Here is a 27,397-nt window from a genome sequence, read left to right on the forward strand (position 1 = left end):
AAACCAGTATCTGAACCAGCAAGGAGAGCAAAGCCCAAGCTAGGCTTTCAAAAACCTAAAGTTGATAACTACATAAACCTATATGAAGCAGTCAAAAGCTATTCATAAAGGCAGGCAGGCTCAGGGACCTGAGTTCATGCAATTCACTTCCATTTGCCCAGGCTCTGTTTATGGGGAGAAAGGAGTGAGCCATCTGTCTCAATGTTGATATAATACATTGTCAGAAACACAGGATTAAATAAATCACCTTCAAAGTCCTTCCTAGTTACACAGTTTTGTGTCCTTTTTTCTGAACATAAACACCTATTATTTTCCAACCAGAAAACAATAAAAACTAGAAATGAGTTGAAAACTAGAAAGTTGTGAAACCATGAAGGGTATATTTTTCAATCCTAAAATTTATTCATAAAAATCTCTTTGGGCACACTTAACCCTAAAGATGCTCTGATTTTAAGTAGCTTAACTGCCAATAAATCTCTCTAACAAGCAAACACAGAAAAGCATGCTATTCTCATTATATAGTCTTCAGTAAGGCATCTGGGTCTTATGGAAAGCAAGAAAAATGGGACTAAGAACTGGAGACCTGGATTCTAATTTGGCTCCTCCCTGAAATAGTTTTTCTGACTCTGATTAAGTCACATAACCTTTCAGGGCCACAGTCTTATTTTTCATTATGCAGGTGCTACTATCTCTACCATCTTAAGATTTACAAGGCAAAAAATACAAGATGATATATAATTAGGAAAAAAGCAGGCTTTGAGCCTATACTTTGGTTGCTTTTTACTTATAATAGTAACATTACTTATAATTTTAAATAACATTGATGGAGTAATTTTTGAATTTGTTCAAAGGAATTATGAGTTACAAAAAAGTTTAGAAAACATTGATCTAATAATACGCAGTGGTAGAATACGTATTCACTGAAATTTCTGCCCACAAATCTTCTCTAAATATTCAAAATAATCCAACCACTCTCTACTTTTAGAAGCTCATTATGTGGTTTTCAAAGCATGAGACTTGGAGTAAAATAGTCCAAAATTCAAATGCTAGCTCCGTCACAGGTCATCTCCGCTAAATCACTGTAGTAACAGCTATTTGCTCTGGCTCACCTTCCCTCCTTCTAGGACCCAGCAATCCTTTTAGGAAACTTCTCTTTTTCCCTCAACAATCATCTTTCTATCCATATACTTCAAATAGAAGGTGCCAGCTTTTTACAGACTCAACTCTCTGAGCAATGAGTACCCAGGGACTGACTGGATCCTGACCGAAGCTTACCCAGCCAGCCACAGTACCGCACCTCACAATCACAGGAATGAATACAAGAACAGGCCAATGACCAAATGCAGGGCAGTCGGAATATTTATCTAGGATGCCTTTATTTGGAACTAATAGAAAAACCACTATTATCACTACCATATCTCTTCTACCACCACCACCACCACCACCACCACCACCTCCTCTACTACCACCACCACTACTACTTCTATTACTATTACTATTAATGATTACAGAAACTAACATTTATTAAGCATTTACTACATGACAGGCATCATGTGTAAAGTACTTTACATGGATTATCTCATTCATTCCTAAGAAAAATCATTTGTGTGAAATGAAGATGGGCAAATGTGAGTCTAGGTGCTGCTGGCATTTGCTGTCCCTGCTTAAACAATAATGAAATTTTCACACAAATAAGCTGAGGTGAAAGGTAAGAAAACAGAGACTTGCTAGGGCTGAGGCCCTGATTCCTGTCAACCCCTATGATGTATGGTTAATTCTGAATATTAACTTGGCTAGGCTGTGGTACCCAGATATTTGGTCAAACACCAGTCTGGATATTGCTGTAGAGGTGTTTTTTAGATTAAATTAACATTTACATCAGTAGACTTTCAGTAGATTATCCTCCATAGTATGGGGGGCCTTAGCTAGTCAGTTTAAGGATATTAGAGGAAAAAACTGAGGTCCCCTAAAGAAGAGGAACGTCTATCTCCAGACTCTTCAGACTTTAGTTACAATATCAACTCTTCCCTGGGTCTCCAGCCCACTAACCTGTCCTACAGATTTTAGACGTGCCAGCTCCCACAATCGTGTAAGCTAATTCCTTAAAATAAATTGAAGATACTCTCTAGTTTACATATCTTATGTGGGGGTCACTGAGAGAAGTGAAAGAGAAAATATACAACGGAACCCAATATATCCTAATGCAACTTTAAGACTTATTTACTTATTCAACAAATACTGAATCCTCCTATATACCTATCACTGTGCTACACTTCAGAGATACAAAAAACAATGGACAGGTACCTGCCATTAAGAAACTCACAATTCAGTGTATGTGAGGAGTTGGGCAGAAGAATATAAAAAGATAATTGCAATGCAGTGTAGCAGGTGTCATGATAGGTAAGCATGAGGCACTGTAGGAACACAGAAGGGTACATGACTTTCCTTGGAGAGGGTCAGAAAAGGTGTCCTTGGTATCAGTAAAGGCAGGATCATTAATTGCCAAATGAGTTGTGCAGACATTAAGCAGTATGTTATTCAACAGAAATTACTCCAGCCTGGGAATGTGTTGTGAAGGAGGTGAGACTTCAGCTAAGGAGAGAATGAATGTCGGGTAGAAAAATGGCATTTCAAATAGAAGGCAAGGTTATGCAAGAAAGCACAGATAATGCCAGCAAAATGGCAGACTAAGAGGTAGATTAAAAAGAAAACTTCCCCAATTTGATGAAATACACAAATCTACAATCCAAGAGCTCAACGAACTCTAAGTAGGAAAACCCAAAGAGAGCCACTCAGACACATGATAATCAAACTGTTGAAAGACAAAGACAGAATCTTGAAAGCAGTAAGAACGAAGAGACTTGTCACATACAAAGGATCCTCAATAAGATTAACAGTGGATTTCTCAGCAAAAAAACCTTGAAGGCCAGAAGACAGTGGGATGACAAATTTAAAGTGCTGAAAGGACAAAACACTCATCAGAAAATACTCTGGCTGGCAAAACTGTTCTTCAAAAATGAGGAAGGAATCAAGATATTCCCAGATAAACAAAAGCAAGAGACTTCATTACCATTACATGTGTGCTACAAGAAATGCTAAAAGGAGTCCTTCGGGTTGAAATAAAAAGATGTTTCTAGATAGTAACTTGAAGCCATATGAAGATATAAAGATCTCCAGAGGTTTGAAATGTTCAGCCATCTACTTTATGTGAAAATGAATTAAATTGCCTCCTTATTACCAAACAAATGCACGCTACAACCTAGAGTTTCAATGAGTCAATCAGTAATGCCATGCTTGAGGTAGTCATGTTTGAGACTTTCTAGTATCAGTACCACAGATCTTTACAAGGCCATAAACAAATTAGGCCTGGATTATATAAACAAAGAGCTCCAGATTCAATAATATAAGCAATGCTAATAGTTTCTAATGGTACTTGAACTGGGCTAAGCCAAAAACATAAATTAAAATAAAATTCAAACTATATGTTAACACTGCCTTAAACATTTTTTTAAAAAAATCAGCTCTCAAATATGATTGAGGTACAGATCTACACATTTAGGCACACAGATTCTGGCTACCTGGATACATAGTTCCAGTCTCTCTTTAACTAAGGAGAGTGTTCATTCAGCTACTCCAATGTTTGCTGAGGACCTAATGAGTAAATGCTATGCTCTCAGTGCTGAGCTGGGTGTTCGGGATGATGATGATGATGACGATGATGATATGACAATAATGATTACTAACATGTATTGAGAATTTATGATGTTCCAAGAACTGTACTATGCATTTTACATGGTATTACTCATATTTCTATTTTACAGATGTGGAAATTGAAGCACAGATAATTAAATAACTTGTCTAAATCGTGTCAGCAGTCAAACCAGGCAATCTGGTTAGAAAGCCCATGCTCTGAAAGACTATACTGTCTTGCCGTACTGGAAATAAGAAACATTCTGTGCTACCACCAGAGCGCACAGTCTATTGGGGAAATAAATATAATTCTGTATTATGAGTGTTCAGAGAAGGAAACTGAATGCTGTCTGAGCTGACGTGGATATCAGGGAAGATTTCTTAGGAAAAAAGATCTATCTATTACTCACCTGAGAAATCAAGATAAAACTACTTACCTTTCAGCAATGTTGCAAGAATTGAGTGAGAGAATTTATATAAAGCATACATAGCACAATGCCTAATAATTATTACTGTAATTATCTATCCTGTTTATTGGTCCAAGACCAGGATAACAAACTGGCCTGACAGGATGTAGCTTTTATTTCCTGATGTTCTTGCTAAAAGGACAGAGACAGGAAGGAAGTAGAAGTTGGTTGAAGACAAACAAATATTAACTCCTGCCTCAGCATAATTCACTATGTGACTGAAGCAATTTCTCAGTACATTTCACCTTCTTACTGTCAAGAACTTCTCTATTTGAGCCACTTTACTTTTAGAGCAAGGGTTCTTAAAAATGGTTCCATGGATAGTTTTGAAGGGTCTGGGAATTCCTGAAATAAACGCAAAATGATGTACATGGATACACGTGTTCTTTTTTTCTGGCAGAGTCTACTGGTCTTCCTCAAATTCTCAAAGGAGATCCCTGACTCAAAAAACAGGTGGTCAAAATATAAAAAAATCAACCTATTAATCTAATATCCCTGTGAGGTTTAAAAATCCCTTTGTTTATAAAATTCTCTTTTATAGTCTTCAAAATAAGCTATTCTTCAGAAGCTCTTTTGCCTTACTTCATCATTTAATGTATGACTTCCCGTGTGCCATAAGCTTTGCAGGAATTAAGTCTGGGAAATATTCTAATATTTATAACATGCTTTGATTCATTCATTCAACCACTAACCTATATTGAGGTACTATGGTTTCAAGCAATGTGTGCGTCAATTTTTAGACCTACCCAAAAGAATAAGACATAGCTCCTGCATTGAAGGAGTTCGAATTTTTAAAAAGACAATAAAATGTGGTGAGTAGTATTATAAAGTAGAAAGGAAAGAGCAACTAGAAATCAAGGTTTCAGAGGTCTGACAAAGGACATGGTATTTAAGCTGAACCTTGAAACATGAGTGAAAATTTACAAGGTAAAAGTGTGCTCAGGCAAAGGGGAGCAGTAGAATCAGAGGCAGAGTAGAGTAAAAAAGTAGTAGCATGTTAAGGTGATAGATCATAAGCCCACACACCATACGGCTAGAGAAGGATGAAACTGAAATAGTAGATTAGAGCACTACGCAGAACACTGAGAGTACAAGAGCAAACATTCGAGTGTCATACAGTATCTGCTCTCAAGAAACGTTAGTGTCCTCTTGGGAGATGATTCTTCTTCACTGTGGGAGGTGGCTAAGACAGAAGGATGGTCAAGATGCCGAGGGAACACCACGAAGGAAGAGCCTTTACACCATGCTCAGAAAAGTGAACTGGATCCAGCTGGGAATGGGGAGTCACTAAGGGATCTGAGTTGTATTTTATACATCAGTTGGAAGTAGGATGGTTGAAAGACTCAGAGCAGAATGTCAATTATGTCAATTAGGAAGTTACAGCAGTGATCCAGATAAGAGATAAAGGCTAAAAGTAAGACAGAAACAGTAGAACAAAAAGGACAGATTTCAACAATACTGAGCCAATTATTTTTCATCTATTATATAAGCTAAGCACTTAGAGATATAAGCGTGAACAATCAAATAGTCCCTCTGCTTAAAAAGTACAGTCTAGTAAGAGATCCAAACAAAATAGACAATTATAATAAAGAATGGCAAATGTTACAAGTATAAATATTAAAACTATCTAAGATATACTCTAACATAAGATTTGACAGGTATGGGGTTGGGAGGTAAAGTAGTCTGAGAAGTCTTCTGCTGCTGGAGGAAATGATGTCTAAGGTGAGATTTGAAGGATGAGGAGGAGTTGATTATGCAAAGGAGATGGGAAGGCAGGAATTATTTCAAGAAACATTTCAAAGATAGAATAAAGATGGGATAGGAGGAAGAAAAATCTCAGGTTTGTAGTTTGAGTGACTAGATGAATGGTGATGTCACTGAGAAAGGGAAATAAAAGAGACAAGTATAGTAGCCAGGGGAAGATTAAGTAGAAAACACTAGTAGGCAGTGAAAAATAACAGGTCTTGAGCCCAGGTATTTGACAAGATTATATTACAATCATTACTTTTCCTCCTTTAAGTTAAAAATATGATAATATTTTGGGGGCTGGCCCGGTGGCTCAGGCAGTTAGAGCTCCATGCTCCTAACTCCGAAGGCTGCCGGTTCGATTCCTACATGGCCCAGTGGGCTCTCAACCACAAGGTTGCCAGTTCAATTCCTCAAGTCCCGCAAGGGATGGTGGGCTCTGTCCCCTGCAACTAAGATTGAACATGGCACCTTGAACTGAGCTGCTTCCCAGACGGCTCAGTTGGTTGGAGCGCAGGCTCTCAACCACAAGGTTGCCAGTTCAATTCCTCGAGTCCCACAAGGGATGGTGGGCAGCGTCCCCTACAACTAAGATTGAACATGGCACCTTGAGCTGAGCTGCCGCTGAGCTCCCGGATGGCTCAGTTGGTTGGAGCGCATCCTCTCAACCACAAGATTGCCAGTTTGACTCCCGCAAGGGATGGTGGGCTGCGCCCCCTGCAACTAGCAACTAGCAACGGCAACTGGCCCTGGAGCTGAGCTGCGCCTTCCACAACTAAGACTGAAGGGACAAAAACTTGAAGCTGAATGGCACCCTCCACAACTAAGATTGAAAGGACAACAACTTGACTTGGAAAAAAGTCCTGGAAGTACACACTGTTCCCCAATAAAGTCCTGTTCCCCTTCCCCAATTAAAAAAAACTAAAAATATATACAAATATATATCATATTTTAATCTGATTGACATAATTAAATCCCCATTACAGCAAAAGTTGAAGGAATCATATAAAAAATTTAAAGAAAAAAATGTCAAAAAGGCATCCAGCTTCAAGCTCTCAATGTCCTATATTTTAAACCAGAAACAATTTAGTGAACTAGAGATGAAAACAATCTCTCATTTTGTGAGCTATAATAGAGAACATTCTTTACCTAACTAACTCCAGAGGTTATAGCTCCATCGATTTTCAATGCTCAAAACAAAATATTAGTCTAAGAAACACTCCTTTCTTCATTATGATTTCCTGTATTTTCCAAATTTTTATTTCCCCCATGATTGAGGGGGAGAAACAAATCTTTAAAGCACTATATTCATTACATACTCATTACAATTCCGTATTATGTATGTGTTTATTTGCAGGTTTGGTCCCTGGACTAAAATTAAACATCTTCATTGGGACATGTGTCCATTTTTGTCAGATAACAATTCAATAAAAGTCACAAACAAATTCTATTTAAATTCCTTTTTCCTGTTTTATAGTTATACACATCAAATCCTGATATAGTAATAAGATTTAAACAGAAAAAAATTGTTACTCACAATAACAAAAGCCAAAGTTTATAATGAAATATCTTGAAGATTTGATGATAGTAACCGAACACAACCATTTACAAAAGAGAATTTTAACAACCATAATTTTAGCACGGGTAGATGAATCTCATTATGACATTACTGGAGTTCACAGATGATGGAAGTATGCCTACTGTAGATCTCGCCTAAATAAAAGCCTAGGGAAAATATTTTTACAAATGTCAAATCATGTATAAATGTACCACACATTTATAAAATGTGACTACAACCTAAAACCTAACAAAGTTTTGGAGCTCTATGATTTTCTTAAGACAGATAGTCACAACATGTCAGATATGTTCTTTTCATGTTGTTGGCTGTGATTCACTAAACAAGACTGCCACTAGTACGACTTAACATTACGGTGACTAGTATTTCAGTGAAAGCTCAGATGACCAAAACGTAATACTTAACAAATGTTTGCACTGGCAAGAACATTTCATATATGTGACGCCATACTTCCTATTAAAACTCACTATAAAACATTTCATACATTAAACAACTACTGTTGAAGTCAACAGAGGCCTACAATATTGGGGTACATGTCCATTTTCATGAGCCTGAGAGGCACAGAAGACAAGTGTTTTCAAATCTAGCTACTATTCAGTGTACATTACGCATAAGGCAAGAAAATCTGTTAATGAACCGTTTATGGACCACATGAAAATGAAAAGTCTACATATCATTACAGACTTAGTAATCAAATGTTGACTTCTCTCATTCTGAACCAAAGTAAAATTTTTTTAAATCTTAATGAGAGGCAGGTTTATATAACAAAAGAACACACGTAAGTATAGCTATACAACCTGGGTTGGGGGCCAGCAGGCATGTTTGCTGACTTGATCTGTGACTTTAGATTTGATTTTTTTTTTTCATGAGTAAGGAATAAATTGGGACTATTTGATATCCTTGAGGTTTTTTTACCTAACTAACTCTGTTTTGTTTTTTTACTTTCTAGGATTCCAATATTAGAGGCTTTATGTAATAGGTAAGGCCAATTTTTGAGCAGAAAATTCCCATTCCCAGGACCGAGGTCATGAAAAATCAAACAGTATACAATTTGGTAGAAGGCAGATATGCTCAAAACTAATGACATTTAAAAAGATGCTCAGACTAAGTTTTCAGAATGTCAAGTCATATTGTTCAAGAGGTACCATGTTTCTCCAAAAATAAGATCTAGCCAGACAACCAGCTCTAATGTGTCTTTTAGAACAAAAACTAAGATAAGACCTAGTCTTATTTTACTATAAGACCAGGTATAATATAATATAATATAATATAATATAATATAATATAATATATAACATAATACTGGATCTTGTATTAATTTTTTGCTCCAAAAGACGCCTTAGAGCTCGTTGGCCAGCTAGGTCTTACTTTCGGGGAAATAGGGTAGATGATACTACGGCTGATTACTGAAATTACTATTGATTTAAAGCAAAATTGTCTTCAGCAGACATTTACCTTCCCAGAATTCATTTCTCCTGGCAGAACTGTCATGTGGAGACACCCCCTGTTTTTCACGCAGTGTCAGTAGCAAACTACCCCTCAACATTCCCAGGACTGAGGTCATGAAAAATCAAACTATATACATCACTGGACACTGAGTGTTTCAGGGGTAGGCATGGCGCTAAGCCAGTCCAATCATATGGAACCTTAGGGCTTTTACAGGAACTGCCAGAAGAGAGGCACTCCACTATATTTGAAATTACAAGTACATGAGGCTAGGTGTGCCATAGCCCCCTTGACAACATAATGGGAAAGTCTGCCTGAGAATGGAACGACCCAGTGGAAGTGGAAACAAGAAATGGAGAAAGCAAGATTATATTATTTGAGCCCTAGTATGAAGCTATGCCTTCAGCCATCCTTACCTCTAAGAGGTCTTAGTTTTCACAAGCCAATAAATTCACTCTCACTTAAGTTAGCCTGGGTTGAGTTCTTTCTTGCAACTGAAAAAAATCCTAACTAAGTTTCTCTACATCAATCTCAGTGTAGTCTCATGGATGAGAAAAGATCACAACTAAATTCTTACCGTATCGTCCAGATAAATTATTTAATCGCCTATGCCTCAATACCATCAATAAAATGAAGTATCAGCCATTATCTGCTTCCAAGTATTGTAAAGGTAAAAAAAAGGGTTTGTGTAAGTACAGTGATATATTTAAATACAATGCTTTGTAGATAGAAAAATGATCTCATTTTTACAAAGTAATTTTAGAAGGTCATTTTTACAATGAGTTATTACCATAAAGTTTCCTGGGAACAAGGAAATCAAGGAAATATCTATAGTACCTGCTGTATTTAGATTCAAATCTAATTGTATCCAAGTCTGTTCTGCTTATAACCTACGTATAAGAGAGAAGACTCAACTCCAATTCAAGTAGTCCTGAGATCAGATATTCTACTGTTGACAAGTTGTATGGCTTTGTGTAAAAGAACCTTTCTGAGCATCTAAACTCCTTGCCTATCAAACAGGAACAACAACAATAACATCTATCTCAAGTCACAACGATTGTGTGAGGATCAAATGAGATAACAGTTATAAAAGCTCTTGGCACCGTCTCTGCATTTAATTGTCCTTCTATAAAATGTAAGCTATTCTTATAATTAACTTCCTCAACAGACTATACACTTAAATGACAATGTTTTCCTAATACATCATTCAAATATCTGAAGTTAGAGGAAAACTACATTTCATTTATTCCAAGATATATATTTTTCTGAAATGTCTGAAATCAAATAGTATCTTATAGCTGATGACAAGCCATTGTTTATTTGGCAGTGATTTTTGTTTTTTTCAGTGGTACATAAGAAAATAGTGCATCCTGCAATTAAAGGTTGCCTTAGATTTGATGAAATAAGGTACACTCATTTCCAATTTGAAAAACCAGGGAACTTAACCAAAGTAGCACTTACCAAGACACAAGAAGGGGGGGGGGGGAGAGAGAGAGAGAGAATAAATATGTGTGAATTTATATAGTCAGCTATAATTTTACTTTACATACCTCTGCAGGTCAACTATTTCATTGTTAAGGGTATCTAGCTCCTTAATAGCAGAGAAATCTGCAACAGGACTTGATCCTACGATGTTCTAAAAACAAAAAGTTCACAATTATACATGTATGGAAAAGCATTAAAAACTGTTTAAAAGAACTACATGGATACAGAATATTACATATTTTATGGTATTATTAACATTTCTAATTAAAGTAAGAAAACTGTATCTAGTACAATTTTAAACACACACACACACAGTTATATACTAAGACATTATCCCTTAAATTCTCTAAAAGCTATTCTATAATATGTACCACCACTTCAGATCCCAATGTCTTTCTCACTTGATCCTAGCCTGTCCAGAACCTGGTAGTAAGGGAGATATCAGATTTATAACCTAATTACTTCACTGAAGTATAAATTTCTTGTGAAGATGGATGGTGATTTACTTATATTTGTATCAACTGGCACAGAGTAAGTATACAAATTTTTACTGAATCTTAGAATTATAGTGGTGGTTGATTTTATTCAATTCAACAAATATTGACTTTTGTTAAATACTTTTGGTGTCTACTGTATTTAAAGTAAAACCAACCGCCTAGGGCATGTTCCATAGTAAATAGTATTATCACCATATATGAAACTATCTTCATATATGACATCTTCTACATATGGTTCTCTTTCAATAATGAAGGTGTCGAAACTGGTCTCTGAATGGTACTTGCAGTTAGAAATCTAGCTGGATTTATTTTGGGCTATGCTAGTTTGCTAGCTGTATGATCTTCACTGTAAAATAGAGAAATAATCTCTGCCCTGTCCACTTTAAAAACGAAATGAAATAAATGTTGTATGTGAAGTCACTCTATAAACTTTACAGTATTTTATAAATGTAAGCTCTTCTTACAATTAACTTCCTCAACAGTATATATTCTGAAAAGATGGATGGCCTCCCAATGAGATGCTTCCACCTTGGCTCAATTTCCTTTGTGAACCATTGTTGATGCCTTATATAGCTGGCTGAAGTCAGGGCAAAAAGATAACTAACTGCTCCTTCAAACAGTTGAACTATACCCAATGCTACAACCAGATTAATAAACAACAGAACAATCACCATTAGGAAATGTTAAAACTGATGCCTGAACATGTAAAACTAAGAAACACTGAGGACCCCATTAGCAGAACATAAAAATTAGTATTAATAGTTATGTTGCTGTGAACTTAATGTATGTCACCAACTCACACAACAGAAGAAACCTAAAAGTTCACAATATCCCATCTCCTCACATTTATGATGGTTTACAACGTACTAAGCACTTTCAAATCCATTAGTCAATTCTAAAAACTAATCTGAAAACTTGGTTGTAGGAAGGGCACACATTACTAACCCCATTTTAGAGCTAAGGAAACAGATTTAATGACTTGCTTGTAGGTAGCAATAGGTACCAACTAATAGGTAGTTTGATCAGGAAATTTCTGATTAAATTCAAGTGCTATTTCATACTATGCTCTTTGGCACTTGCATATCAACATCATTTATGTAAATGAAACCATTACCCTAAAAGCCAACTTAATAAATAGGTACAGTAATAAAATCTGGCAAAGAATGCAAGAATGTCTTCTATATTTCTTTATGCTACATTGTGTTATTACTCTTCATTCTTTGTTCTGTTTTGTTTTGATGATCAACACAAAACTCATCTATTCTCAATTAATGCTATTCTCAATTTTACATTAATTAAAGATTTGTATCAAATATACCTCTATTTTACCGTGCTTCAATGATACACAGACCCTTATCATCCTAAATTGTTAGAAATTTTCAAAGTGGATTTCTTTTTGTTTAAAATTATTATAAGAATTTATCTGAGCCAAAACTGATGACAATGCAGGGAAGCAAGATCTCAAATGCTCCTTAAAGTGAATTTCTGAATGTGACAAATACTCAGTAACATTTTAACTCTCTCTAAACTCGACTTATGAGCTAATTAAGCCTGGCCAGTTTGACAGGTGAACAAAATGAAAAATTAACACTTGGTCTTACTTCTGTCACCAAGAGTAACTTATATCACCTAAGTGCTACTGAGAAATTTGCTACCAGAGGTGCAAGCATACCAAGAAACTTGTGACTTCCACACTTCTTCTGTCACTGTAACTCAAAAACTGTGACTCACATTTGACAGGCATTCACTATTAAAAGTATCATCAAATAAGAAGAGTGAGACAAAGAAGTTTAATCTAAAACAAGTTATAAGGTGATACCATAGATGACTCCAGAAGGAAGATTATTATAGTTGGTGTACAGCTTATGTCACTCAATTGCTGACACAAAAATTAAACTGCCATATTAAAGCAATAAATGACATGCAATGGAAAAAGTTCAGCTAACACTACATCAAGTATAAGAAGGGCATCTGAAGAAAATGTAGCATGCCTCCTCCTTTCAAAATATTCTCTCACCCTGTTTTGTGCCTTACACAAAAATTCCACTTTGGTGATTTTAATTGGATCAGAGAGCCTAGGGAAGGCAATTTAAAATGCACCACAAGGACCAAGGGACAGACATGTGACAAAAGCATTCTGTTTAGGTATTTTCTATGCATCAACTTTGCTGCATAAAAAACCTCTAATTTCAAAATGTATTTTGTAAATCAAAAACTATAATGCTAAAAAGGCATAAAGTAAAGCTCTAACCTTGAGAAAGTAGAGTTAAGAAACTGACAGTACAAGAAAGGCGAAAAGCAGAGGGCTGCAGATTGGAAAAAACAGTCCAAACTAGAAAAAACACAGAAAGGAAAGCAACATTCAAAAAAGGATTAGTCAAAGCTGCAAAAAAATGCAGTTCTAAAAAAAAGAATTAGATTATAAAGAGAAAAGATTATTTGAAAGACAAAACAAAGGCTAATTTAATTTTTAAGGTTAAAAGTTTTGGTTACTAGATTAAGATAACAATGATAAAAATCCCATTTTAATGAATAGTACTGATAATGCGACAAAAAAAGACAAAGGTGTCTGTGCTCAAGTGAATGGACTTCAGACAAATCTATTACATTAAAAACTCTGTAGAGCAAATACAACTTCAAGTGTCTATTAATGTCATAGAGATGTCAATGAACAAACAATTTGCTTCAGAAAGCTTTGTCTTATCTGTAATTTGTGCTGGTGAGAGATTAAGTGGGCATAAAATGAAGGTACCAATGGGGAAAAGAACAGTCTACATAGATAAAAGAAAGGGTGAAACAACACAGCGTTCCATAACTGAGATAGAGTTATAGCAGAGGGCATACGTACAGATTTGTAACCTTTATCTTTCTGGGTGGCATCACTTTTAGCGCCTTCTCCACAATTTAGGAAACCCATATTCCACATCACAAGAAATCTCAAAAAATTCACAAAATACTTCCCCCATAAAACTCACAAAGCAGATAATCAAATACTTATTTTATTTAAAAATAAGGATAAAAACTCTTATAAGTAACTCTGAACCTGGTGGCTGTAAATTTCCATTTAATTGACTTAGAAAAAAATCCAGTTGTGACTATTATTAGGTTTGTTAAAATGGGATTTTTGAAACTACATGACAAAATTAATGCAAAACCAAATATTCCATTAGCATTTTAAACAGCGCTTTCCTCATACCACACATTTGACAACTCCTATTATATATAACTAAAGAATCACCACAGCAATGGTTACTTTATAAAAGGTCACAAGAGATTTAAAGATACAGAGTATGTATTTTTAATAGCAAAGAGTATGCAACTCCTTCTAAAGCTCTATTAAGGCCAAGATATTGTAAATGCACTGTATAGAAGGGTTTCTATATGAGGAAAGAAAAATCAAGGCACAACATGGCTAAATAACGTAGTTTTGAAAATTCCCACTGCTGGCCAGAAACCAAAAGTATCAAAAACCATTTCTAGCTGTACAGGTATGAAATTTGGCCGTATGCTCAAGAACAGAGGGTCATTTATACGGTAAAAACCACACAGACTTTTCCTCAACATGATGATTTCCTTGTTTGTTTTTTTAATTTAAAATTGATACCAAGCAATCATAATCTCTGAGATATTGCTTTCAAATTTGTATTATTTTCTGTAAGAGTGAATCATCAAACACAATTTTAACTTAATTCTCGTAGATTTCATTTAAATTTTATACCATATTCATAAAAATTAATCCAAAAATCCAGGAGGGGAAAAATAACACAATATTTTTCCAATTTTGAGATTGGAAAATATAGTTGCCATCTGTGTAATGAATGATGGGGTAAACGCCCTGCAGTCCAAGGATGTCATACAAGGCATTGGAGCATATTTATAGTCAACAAACTAAACCACAAACAGTATACTGCTCTGCTCCTAGCCTGATAGATTTTCCTGTCTATTCTTTCTGACCAAATCGATCTGTCATCTGATGTAGCACTTGTTCCTTTCTGTTAATGTATTCAGGTTTTCTTTTCAGTTGTCTTACCTTTTGTAAACTGGCCCTGTCTGACGGTGGGATCATCTCAGGAGTAAGAACGTGAGGAGGGTCAATGCCCTTTATTAACTTCTGATTGATTAAGTGAAAAGCCAAGGCAAACTGATCCTTTGAAAGCTTCCCACAGTCCTTTGTGTCACATAATGCCCTGCACAAATAAACAAAATGAACAGTATATAAAATGTCACAATTACCATTCTAAAAATCCAGGGGGAAAGTAATGTGATTACGTAGCTTTTTAAGAAAGATCAGTAGAATTAAAAAAGAAAGTCATACCAACTTGTGGCTTACCCAAAACTCACTCAAATGTTAGAAGCAAGAGATCAGCTAAAATGGTTATAAGAGAAAGAGAGAGAGAGAGAGAGAGAGAGAGAGAGAGAGAGAGAGAATATGAGAATGTTCATCCTGATACTGAGCAGGAGCCTTTAATCTGAATTTGTTTTGTACTTTCTTATCAATTTTCAGAACCACTACTGAGTAAGAGTTGTGGTGGGCGAAAGAATCCCAACACTCTCTGCTACCAACATTTTCAACATTAAAAGACGTAAGAAAATGAAGCCTTAGTTTCAACAAATTTGGTTCATTACTGGAATTAGAATGATTCTAAAACATGCAAAAATTTCCATGTCAGCTTGCTTCCTGCAATTCATGGAGTAGGAGGATATAAAGATCACTAAGTCAAACCAGAAACAACAGCTGCAAATGGAGATCAAGTGTGAAGAACAGGCAGCAAATCTGGAAAGCTTTACAACATCACTTGAAGAGAAATAGCAAATGTTTTATTCTATTTGCTTTTTCTTTTTAAGCTTAGCTTTTGCAGTCCTGATCTATTTGATTCGTTGAAAGCCAACATAGCCAGATGAAAAGACTATAGGTTATGGTGTCAAAGAAATCTTGAATTCCAGCTTTTCTATTTATTCTCATTATCTTAGTCAAATTTTAAAACTCTCCAAGCCTTAGTTTCTTTATCTATAAAGTGGAGATAACACCCATCTTGCAAGGTTACTGTACTGTGAGAGTTAAAGACAAAGTACATAAAAAGGGTGTGCATAATACCTCGCCCATGACAGCTGCCATTTATTGAGCACAGTGCCTAGCCTAGGCACTCAAGAGTGGCAGCTCTTATTAGTTATACATATAATCTTTCCCGGTCTTGGGTTCTTGTTCCTTTTAAGGCAGATCTGCTGTCCTCCTTTGTTCTTTTCTAAGTTTCTCTTTGCAGCTCTGTGGTTCCTCTTCTAATTTTTGCTGCCCCTTGAAAACCTTACGATAACCTCTGGTATAGACACGTGGATTGGTGGCAGGCACATTATAAAGCATTCTCATGTAAGTTATCATATTTAATGTGAAATTCACTAGAAACACTAAGGTTTGTCTTTTTAAAGGACCAAGTGTGTAATTCCTACGCAAAGGTGTAAAGATACACATATACCCTACTGAATTATACAAGTATGCCTTGAAGACATTGTTTTTTTTAATAGTATTTAAATTTCAGATTTTGGATTCTCACTTCAAAACTTAAGTTTAATGAACTGATATAAACAGCTGCTGCATTTTAAAATTCTAATAACAATTAACTTAACACTGTCAATCTCGTAAAACTTCAGGTAATTCATTCTCAAGTTCTCTGTTATCCAGAAGAAATCCTGTTTTAAATTTTCTCTATAAAGAATTATGAACCAAAACCTGTCGTATTTACATATGCCTAAAAATGAGAATGCACAAAACTAGATTTGATACAAAACCACATCTGTTTTTTAAGTCAATATAAATAAAATCTTACCAAATATGGGCTAGTAAGTTAGAAGGTAAACCTGTCTTCAGGAAGATTTCACGGACTTCCAATCCAGACACAAATCCATCCATATCTTTATCAGTTTTCAGGAAGATTTCATCATATTTAGCTTTTTCTGCAGGTGATACAACCCACTACGGGGGTGGGGTGGGGACATTTTATATATACATGTATATATATATACATATTTTTTTTTCTATATATATATTTTCTATACACACACACACACACACACACACACACACACACACACTTTCTGCCAAATAAAAAAAACTTTGAAATGTCACTCTTTCAACCCATGACCATTATCTGTCATAAATTCTGAGCAATTCTACCCCACTATCTACTAATTACAGCAACAATGTATCACTTCCATCACACCCCAATCAAAATGCTATGGTAAAGAGAAAATTACAGAAGAAAAAATATAGGTCAGTTGAGATTATAGTATTAATAGAGGCCCATTAACTCTCTTTCCTTTTAAATAATGAGTAAATTCAAGCACAATTAACTCTTGATTTATGAATGACCACATTAATATGGGTAACTGGGAGAGTCTATATAAACAAAATATTCAGAAATTCTCAATCTCCATTTTTATAGTTTCATCCAGCATTGTTAATTGTAGCCAAAATGGTTGATTTGCGTATCTTGTCATTATTTTCCTTTACTCGACCAGACAAGAAGCAGGATGGAGGAAAAAAAAGGCCTTGGACAACCCAAAATTGGATCATTTGAACCCAAAGAATCAAGAGTTAACAAGAGATTAAACAAAAAAAAACTCCTATTAACTATGTCAGGCAAGCATGCCAGATTAGCATGGAGCATCTTCTACCTGCAACTTTAATTCAAGGAAGATCAAGGCAAAGCCAATGAAATGTCCACAAGACCTAACTAAATCCAAATGCAGGAGAATGATTATCTGTTTTCTCTGGGTAATCACTTTATGGAGGTTCAACCAGAGGGAGCTCTAAAGCTGTAATCCCTTTGATTGCTTCTTCTGTCTTCATCAAGCAATCAACTGTTAAATGCCATGCACTTTGTTAAAAAAAACAACAGTCTTTTAACACTGATAAATCTATACCTGTCTTAATGATGCTTTGGTAGGTAAAATTCCTACAGGTGGTAAGGAGTGGTAAGATTCCTTGGCTGGTGATAAAGTGGGGACCAACCACACAGAGCCTGATATACTGACCGTTTTCCTCTTGGAAGGTGGCACCAAGGCTGGAGGCAAGGACATTGGCACAGGTTCTTTCTCCAATGCGCAGTATACCAAAAACATGGCCTTCAAAATAAATGAGCCAGGGTCATATATATTGAAAGCATTTAACATCCACCCATTCAACTGATTATTATTCAACAATAAAGCATCTTCAAGCTGTCTCAAATCCCTTTTTAAGAAGAGGGAAGGAAAAGAGGAGGAAAAGAGGGAGAGAAGGAAGGACGAACAAAAGGAAATAAACCAAAGTTAAGCAACTTTTAGAAAGATACCCTGAGTAGCAAAAACACACCTTGCAACTAAAGTTCTTGCAATGTCAAAAGCAAACAACCTTGGGAAAAAAATTTTGAAAAGGAAAGAGCTAACCAATCTAATATATAAAGGTTAGAATTCCTAGAAATTAACAGAAGAAAAAACAAAATCTAACAGGAAAATGGGAGAAGAGTAAGAACAGATTTTATAGGAAAAATAAATACTACAAATGGCCTATCCTTTAACATACAAAAATATGCTCACTTGCACTCACAAGAAAACTGCAAGTTAAAACTATATTAAAATACCATTTTCCCCCTAATTGGCAAAAATCCAATGTTTCATAATGTATTTTGTGAGCTAGATGGAGCAAATATGTACTTTCATACTCTGCTAGAGGAAGCTCAAACAGGTACCAAGTCTATCAAAGGCAAATTGACAACATCTACCAAATTTGTTTATTTCCCCTTTGGCTCAGCTATCCCACATCTGGAAATCTATCCTCAGACTTACCTGCCTACACAGGAATCACTGTATGAAAAAGGTAATTAATTACAGAATTGCTTATATTAGCACCCAAGTGCTCATGAACAGAAGACTGGTTAAAAAATTATGGTACCCCCATACAAGGAAATACTATGAAACAAAACCAAAGAGAGAGAGAGAGAGAAAGAGAGAGAGAGAGAGAGAAACATTTGTATCTTAACTGTCATGGTACCTTCACAGGTATATAAAATTGTCAAAACTCATCAAATTATATATTTAAATTGAGTGCAGTTCATTGTATATAAAGTAGTCCTCAATAAATCTGACCAAGAAAAAAAAGAGAATCACGGAGCTCTCTATATGATAAGATATCCAAAATACACTGTTAAACATGAAAAAAGTGTTGAACAGTGTGTATACTGTGTTATCTGCTGTGGTAAAGGGGTAATAATTATTTATATTTGTTTATATTTACATCAAGAAATTCTAGACGGTTAAACAAAAAACTATAGATTGTCCCAGGATATCCTTTCCATTCTGAATCCAAGGTACCTTCAAGACTTTCAAGAGATGAAAATTTTCCACGACTATTTTCAAGCATATGAAATTACTCGTAGCAACTTGGAACCTCCAAAAAGACTCCAACAACAACTGAGAGGAAGCTTGAATATCCTTAATTTTTTTCTTCCATAAGAATGACAATTCTCCCTAAAAAGAAGTTTGCTTCTAATTCTAAGTTTTGTGGGGCTTTCAAATCAGTATTTATTGGACACCTAATATAACAGTGATCCATGATTTCTGTGATTACTAATATCATTTTACAAATGAAGAAACTGAGGCTAAGAGATGCTAAGTAACTTGTCTGATATGTTTTTAAGAAGTGATAGAGTAAGGTTCAAACCACGATCTTCTGACTACAAAGCTCTTTTTTCCAGATTATCAGCTTTATTGGGAGCACACATACATGTAATTTTACAATACCATGCTCTCCTCTACAAACAATAAAACCAACCTTTAACCCATTGGTACCCAAATTGTAGCAGGCATCAGAATTACCTGGACAGCTTGATAAAGCACAGATTTCTGGGCCCTGCTTCCCCAGAGTTCTAGAATCCGTAAGTCTGGAGTTGGGCCGACAAATCTGCATTTCTAAGTTCCCAGGTGATGCTGATGCTTTTTGTCTTGGGACCACATTTAACTATTTGACCCAAACCAAGAATTTTCCTCAAGAAAGAGATTAAAAGATAATGCAAATAAATTAAAAGATAATGCAAATAATGCAAATAAATCTGTGGCAATAAGTTTGAAAGTCAAAAAATGGATAATTCCTTAGCAAAATAGAGAGACAAAATTTGAACAGACTAATTTCCAAATAAGAGATTAAAGGGGGGATTAGAGATTTACCATTAATAATTTCACAGCAGAATTTTATCCAGCTTTTAAGGAAGAGATGAATACAACTCTATTTGGAATTAACTATCCATTTACTAAGGATAACATGTCTTCAGAAAAGATGTCAAAACTCTCTGCCTACATAAATGAGGTGAAACTAAAGTGTTATTTGTGTTCCCCTTTAATTAAATAAATGTGAAAACTTAGGGGTATATTTGAAGTAAAATTATTCCATAGCAGAAGCAGGGACTGAGGTGCCTGGTCAAGCTGGGATACAAAAGATAATACTACTCAGCATCTTTACAGTGCATTATCCAAAGCATATATTCATATGTACCTTAAAGTTGAATAAAATGAAGATGGCAAAAACATACATTGCCTATTATCCATTTGTTTAAAAATATTTATTGATTAGCTACAAATTCTAAGTAAAAATATTCATGCCAACAATCTTGAGGGAATATAGTTTTCCTCGAAGGATGGACCAAAAGGGGCAATTTTCCTTGAGAAAACCATTACAATGTTGAAGATTTTAAGAGCATTAGGCTACTTACAACTGCAAATTCATCTCTGTCAAGCATTCCATCGTGGTCAATATCACTCAACTCCCAAACCTTAAAAAGATTTGAGAAAGATTGATGTTCTTTCATTTCATGGGCTACATGTATACACCAAATACATACAGGGGGGTAAAAGTTTCACCTAAACATTATAATATCTATTTCTCTGAGAAATTTCAATTATGCTGATCATTTTAGTATATCACTCTTATATTATATGCCCTGCTAACATTACTGTAAAAAGAATAATTCTTAACACCAAGTATTTTTTAAAATAGAAATTCCTTTACAAATTTTTAAAAAATAGTTTCTTCCTCTCAAGTAAGAAAATAATTATACGGGGGCAGCCGGTTAGCTCAGTTGGTTAGAGCGTGGTGCTCCTAACAACAAGGTTGCCGGTTTGATCCCCACATGGGCCACTGTGAACTGCGTCCTCTACAACTAGATCCAAATAACTACTTGACTTGGAGCTGATGGGTCCTGGAAAGACACACTTAAATAAATAAAAGTTAAAAAAAAAAAAAAAAGACTAATTCTTTAGACAATACTTTAGACAACTACAATGCTCTTTACAAACATCATCTCAGTTAATTCATGCAACAATTCCATGTGGTATTTATCAATCCTGTTTTACACATGAGGCTACAGGACTTATCTAGGATCATGAAACAATCACTGAGCAACAGAATCAGTTTTCAATGTGAAGACTTCCAATTAAGTCCCTTATTGTTTTCCCTACACTATAGAATCTCTAATCAACTAAAAGAAATATGCAATGAATACTGTATTCTGAATCATTAACCAGCTAATGTGCAGGGCTTACAAAGAAAAAATAAAATCTAAAAGGCCCTGGTAGACTTGATCTAAATCTAGAGTAAATTCCACAGCTTTATACCAGCTATATTACTATGTTAAATCCTTAAAAAGAAGATAGTTCAGTCATCTCACAAAATCTTACTTGGAGCTGGAATCAAAAGTGTGCTGGTGAGAGACAGGAGTGGAGATAAGCAAGTGCCTGGCCATTAAATGCTTTGACACAAGTTTGGACTTTACCCTAAATGCAATGGGAAGCTACTAAGAGGGTTAGTTTTAAGTAAAAAAATAAGGATTATTTTTATATTTTAGAAATCTGACACTGACCACACTGTAGAAAAATGATTAGTGGGAAACAATACTAGAAAATCGGCTTTTAAATTAGTATTTTTTGAGCACCTAATCTACACAACACTGATCCAGTGCTACTACTGCTGGTGGTGTGGTGGTAGCTGATACTATCATGGCAGCTAGCATTCAAATAGATGTACCAAGCACTATGTTAAGTATTTTACATATGTTATCACATTTAATCCCTACAACACAACCCTATAAACCAGGAATCACACTAATTTTAAAGATTAGAAAACTGAGACATGATTTTCTAATTATTTGCCCAGGGTCACAAAGCTAAGAAGTGGTGCAGCCACGATTCGACCTGCTACATAGCATTTGACTATACTACATAGTCTGATTAAAGAAAGAGCTGGAGGTTTATTGAGAGTAGATAAGGTTTGAAATATGAAGAGTAGTACACAGAAATCACCATGGAAACAGCACAAGAGTAGATGGCAGTAAGGAAAACCCACCTGAAATTGGTGATCATGAAATTCTGATAACAATCTTTGTAAGACTTTCTCAGTAGTGCATATGCAACCACAGAGAAGATAGGTAATTAACTTCATTTTAGTTGGATTATCACCAGGCAGGAGAGAAGTTAGAAAACATGGTAAATGGTGCTAAGGATACCAACATGACAGTGTAGACCACAAGACCCAAGTTGGATGAAGAAAAAAGTAAATTCAAAAGATGGGGAAAGTTAAGGAGTCTGATACTTAAAGGTGTTAATGAAGTCAAAGAATTAATCTTGCAAGTATCTAGGAAAGAGATCTAGAAAGACAGGAAGTTCTCTTTAGAGAACAGAATTTATGATTTCAAAGAAACTATTCCTTATGACAAGGCCCCATGATACAGCCATGAAGGAGGTGACAGGTGTAAAATACTGATGGTCTCTGGAAATTAAGTCAAGGAATTGGAAGATCAGAGGATATAGCACAAAGAAAAATAGGACCTATTTAAGGGGCTTATAGATACAGCTAATTTCAAATATTCATATTTTAGAGGGAATAACCAAATAAAGAAATAAATTGGCAGTGATTTTATATATATAAAGTCAGAGCACAAAAAAAATTTGTAATAATACAACTTCAAAATACGATCTGTACATTTTTTAACAACAAGCTGTAAATGCTCCTGGTAGATAAAAAATTAAAATACATAAAAATCACACTTAGAATTTAATAGTATCTTACTCTTCCAAGGATATCCACAGGTAACTTAGAGTTGAGCAACACTGGTTTCACTTTATCACCAGACAGAAATCCATTTACTGGGCTTAAACTATCAAAAATTGCATCATATTTGACCTTATCTTCAGACTATAATATAAAAAAGATCACAAGTTAAAACAATAGTGAAAAGGATTTAACTGCAGTTATAAAAACCAAGCTCTCAAAGAACAAAGAATTTTTTTTAAATCACATTTAAAAAACATTTTTCACTTTTATCAAAACATAGTAAACAATAATTGAAGTTACTCCACTGAATAGTTCAGTATCCCCTCTGTTCCTTTTGTAGCTGGAACACTGTCTTTGCATTTCTACTGTTAGGTTAGAATCAAAAGATTTCAGTGATAGAAGGGCTTTGAGAAGAGTACCTAGTCCAACCCTCTCACTTAAACAGATCGATAGCAAGGGAGTAACTTTTATATAAGAACATAACTAATTAGTGACATTCTATGACTTTCTAAACATGGTGTTAGTAACATTTCAAGCTCCAACAAATTTTAAAAAGAAAATCACTACCATAGGAATAAACATGAAGTTTCTCCCATTTTTCCCAGAGCAAGATTTCTTTTTCTTATCAATAAAATAGAATTTTCTAAAATACTTACTTGTATAAAGTTACTTGTATAACATAAAAAAAAATTATCGTTCATAATTTGTCCAGTCAAGGCCAATCCCTCTACTTTTTAAATAGACATACAAACAAAAACAGCTTTCTGACAAAACCACACATTTATTAAAGGTCATTTGATTTGCTATATTCTATTTTAAGATTATAATTTTAAAAATCTGATAAAATAGCGATAACCAGTGTGATGTCTCCAAATAACTAGAAAGCAAAATAACCATTTCAGAAAAAAATTTCATTAAGAATTTTCGTTTTAGAGCCATAAAAAGAATATCTATTTAAAGAGTTTTCAAGAAATAATACAAGTGGGGTAAACTGCTGATTCATCAAAAATTTAATTAATACAGGATTATGACATTACCATTTTCAGTTTACACTATAACTGAAATGAGATTAAGCCAATATTAATTGTCACAAAATGATTGACAAGTTATAAGATCCCTCCAAAAATGTCTGGTCCCAGTATTTCCCCAACAGTGAAAAATGAAAGTCTAATGAAGATTACAATATATCTTGGAAGTAGGGAGAGAGCATTATGTGGAAGTAAAGTAGAGGTAAGGAGAGAATAGTTACAAATTTTACTTACTTTTACTGCCCATGGAAGCTCAGTTGCAGAGGTTCCACTGACTAACAAGGGACTACTGGTATCATGCTAAAAAGGAAAATATAGGACAGGATATCAAGGGTTGAAATCCTCATATCAATAAACAATGAAGAAAAAGTGGTCTTCGGATTTAAATACATTCATACAAAATGCTGGATCTCAATGAACACAGGACACTATTTTACATTAATTCTATTAGACCTTCATCTAAGTACAAATGAAACAAAAATTGAGTTTGCTGAGTTAGCTGCACAAATGATTGTGGAGCACTAAAATATATAAGTATTCTAGAAGAAACCTATTACAACTGAGATAAAGACACCTGAATGTAACAAAAATATTTATGGCCCTGTTAACTGATGACTTTTCCCAACACTATTAAGAAAAGCAGACTGGGACAAGAACTGAACTTAAGAGTTCTAAGTTACAAGTTCGTAAATCTATCAATAGCATGCCTAAGTAATTCTGTTTATCTACTTGTAGAGACAGAAGAATTTGAAAAATTTTTATAATAATATAGTTAGGCAACAAATCCCTATATTAACTTTCTGACTCCATGATTCCATACCTAAACTTAGAAGTGCAGAAAATCCTCAAAACTGAAGTTAAATTTCATAATATTCAGACCAAAAACTTTTAAAATATTGAATTTAAAGTAGCCATCTTGAAAAAACATAATTAGAATCCATACTCATACCTTATATCAGGACTAACATAAATGTGAAAAAGGAACCAGGAAAAACTTTTAGTCCTAATAATTCATTTACATAAAAAAACTTATTTATGGAAAAAAACAACAACCACCAAGTCAAAAGACAAATGACAAAATGGGAAAAAAATATTTGCAACTCATATAGACAAAGAGCTGTTTCTAAATATATAAAGAGCCTCTAGAATTCAATAAGAAAAAGACCAAAAACCCAAGAAAAGTAAACAAAGGCCATAAACAGAAATTTCACATAAAGGCAATGTAAATGGATCATAAGCATGAGAAAAACTATTCAACCTCATTCCATAAAACCAAAAGGATAAATAAAACCACTTACATTCCATTTGTCACCTATCAAAAATGACAAGGACCCAAAGTTTGACAATGGTATGTTAGCAAAAATGCACTCAACCAATTGCTGGTGGGAGTGTAAACCAGTACAACCACTCTGGAAGACATGTTGCTATTATATGTGAAAATTACAAATGCACAAACTTTTGAAACAGTAATTCCACTTCTGAGAATCTACATATACAAATACTTTTCTGCACATGGAAAATGATATATATTCAAGGTTATTATTCATTGAAGGATTTTTAAAAATAAAAGATTAGAGACAAGCTAAAAGTCTATCAATAGGAAATTAAATAAATCATGGTAAATAGAAGCAGTGAAATAGTATGCAGCTATAAAGAAGAATGAGGAAGCTTTTATGTAATGATACATAAAGATCTCCAAAACATATTAAGTTATTAAAATAAGGTACAGAATCAAAAAATAATAATAATAAGGTACAGAATCATGTGTAGAGTTTGCTACAGTTAATATAAAATGAGGAAATGGGTATTTATGTTTCTTTAAGTACACATATAATAAGTCTGGAAGGACACAGAAGAAACTAGTTAAACAGTAGTAGCCATTAAGAAAGAAAATAAGGTAGTTAGGTGACGGGAGAATTTTTTTTAATACAGTAATTTTAACTTTTAAATCATGTGTTATCATTTATTTTTAATTAAATAAAATTTAAATATTAAAGCATTTCTTACAAATCTTGGTGGAGGAACAGCCAGGTTCAAGCTACTCAGTGCAACCTCCAATCCATTCTGGGCACATGCCACAAGACGCAAAGCAACAAAGAATTCCTGAGAAAGAAAAATATGAATAAGAGCATTATCTATCTCCCCATCCATCCATGTATCTATCCATCCATCCATCTATCCATCCATCCATCCATCCACACACATACTTATAATCTGAAATTACAAAACACTTAATAATTACTCCAAGGTTTTCATGTAGCAACAAATGTAACAGCACATTTGTTTGAAAAACGCTTCAAAACTAAGAGATCTATGTACAAAGACATTCCTAACATTATAAATAGCAAAAAAGTGTTAATATAAATGGAAAGATATTTAAATAAATTGTGATACATACAGATGGTGGAAATTGAACGAAATTAATAAACATGCTTTAAAGAATATTTGTTAAGAAATGCTTTTTATTATTTAAGTGAGAAAAAAATCTAAAAGAAGTCCTAGGAGAAAATAATACCTAAATGTTACCAAAAGTCATCTCTGGATATAATATTGTAAGTTTTGAAACCAGATCAGTCATTCAAGTGACTCAATCATTGCTATTTCAGAAAAGCTATAGAGGATAACTAAACAGCATCTAAAATAATTATATAACTACTTGACTTCAAAATACTTATAAATCTCTCCCAAAGGTCCTTGGATTTTTGGCATTTGAATTCACAGTCCAAAATTTAATAAATAAATGCAAAGTTGCTGAAGCAACTGGTTTTCCACTGCTGTGAATTAAAGTCAGAGGTCTGGGAATAGACAACAAAAGCCTTATTCCAGTTATAACTTGCAACTTGTCAATACTCTCTAGTATAGTTGCTGACACAATCAATCCTTCATTACTTTTCTCAAACCTCCTATTCTCACCTACACCCTTCTTACCCAATTCATAACCTATTCTTAGAAACTTGCACGTTGTCTGCTTTATACAATATCTTGCCTTCACTCATAAATTTCTTGAAAAAATGTTATTTCAAGATCTCTACTTCTCTTTTGATTCACTCCACAAGTTCCTATGCATTCTGACTTCAACTCCCATCATTAGCTAGACAAACTACCCACTATATTACCACAAATAATATCCCACCTACCAAATACAATAGACTCTTTAAAAAAAAACAAAAAAACCTCATCCTATTGGTTCTTTTGGCAGGCTGGAAAGTCTGATCCTTCCCTGAAGCTCTCCTCTCCTCCACCAACATGGCTTCATAAAGCCTCTTAGTTCTCCTCTCACCTTAATTCTCTGCTACCAGAGTCAATGCCTCCTCCAACCTTCAAATGCTGGCATCGTAGAATATATTCTAAGTATTCCAACATTAACCCTCTGTCTCTTCTCATTCTAT

The 27,397-nt window shown here is 34.6% G+C and overlaps 1 protein-coding gene across 4 annotated transcripts in view; it reads right to left on the reverse strand.

Moving 5' to 3' along the window:
- EPS15 (epidermal growth factor receptor pathway substrate 15) overlaps positions 1-27,397 on the reverse strand; it is a 102,015-nt gene that overhangs the window by 46,195 nt on the left and 28,423 nt on the right. For 2 of the 4 annotated variants that reach the window (XM_074334711.1, XM_074334710.1), the window contains exons 5-12: positions 26,016-26,111; positions 24,243-24,308; positions 22,996-23,121; positions 20,645-20,704; positions 17,826-18,026; positions 16,730-16,875; positions 14,938-15,094; positions 10,476-10,561 (exon numbers count right to left, since the gene is read on the reverse strand). In XM_074334711.1, the coding sequence (XP_074190812.1) occupies positions 10,476-10,561; positions 14,938-15,094; positions 16,730-16,875; positions 17,826-18,026; positions 20,645-20,704; positions 22,996-23,121; positions 24,243-24,308; positions 26,016-26,111 (938 nt within the window). The remainder of the gene's footprint in view (positions 1-10,475; positions 10,562-14,937; positions 15,095-16,729; positions 16,876-17,825; positions 18,027-20,644; positions 20,705-22,995; positions 23,122-24,242; positions 24,309-26,015; positions 26,112-27,397) is intronic. The other 2 variants (XM_019742857.2, XM_019742856.2) reach the window with 1 other exon arrangement.

This window comes from Rhinolophus sinicus, linkage group LG06, assembly GCF_036562045.2.
Source record: "Rhinolophus sinicus isolate RSC01 linkage group LG06, ASM3656204v1, whole genome shotgun sequence".
Lineage (NCBI taxonomy): Eukaryota > Metazoa > Chordata > Mammalia > Chiroptera > Rhinolophidae > Rhinolophus > Rhinolophus sinicus.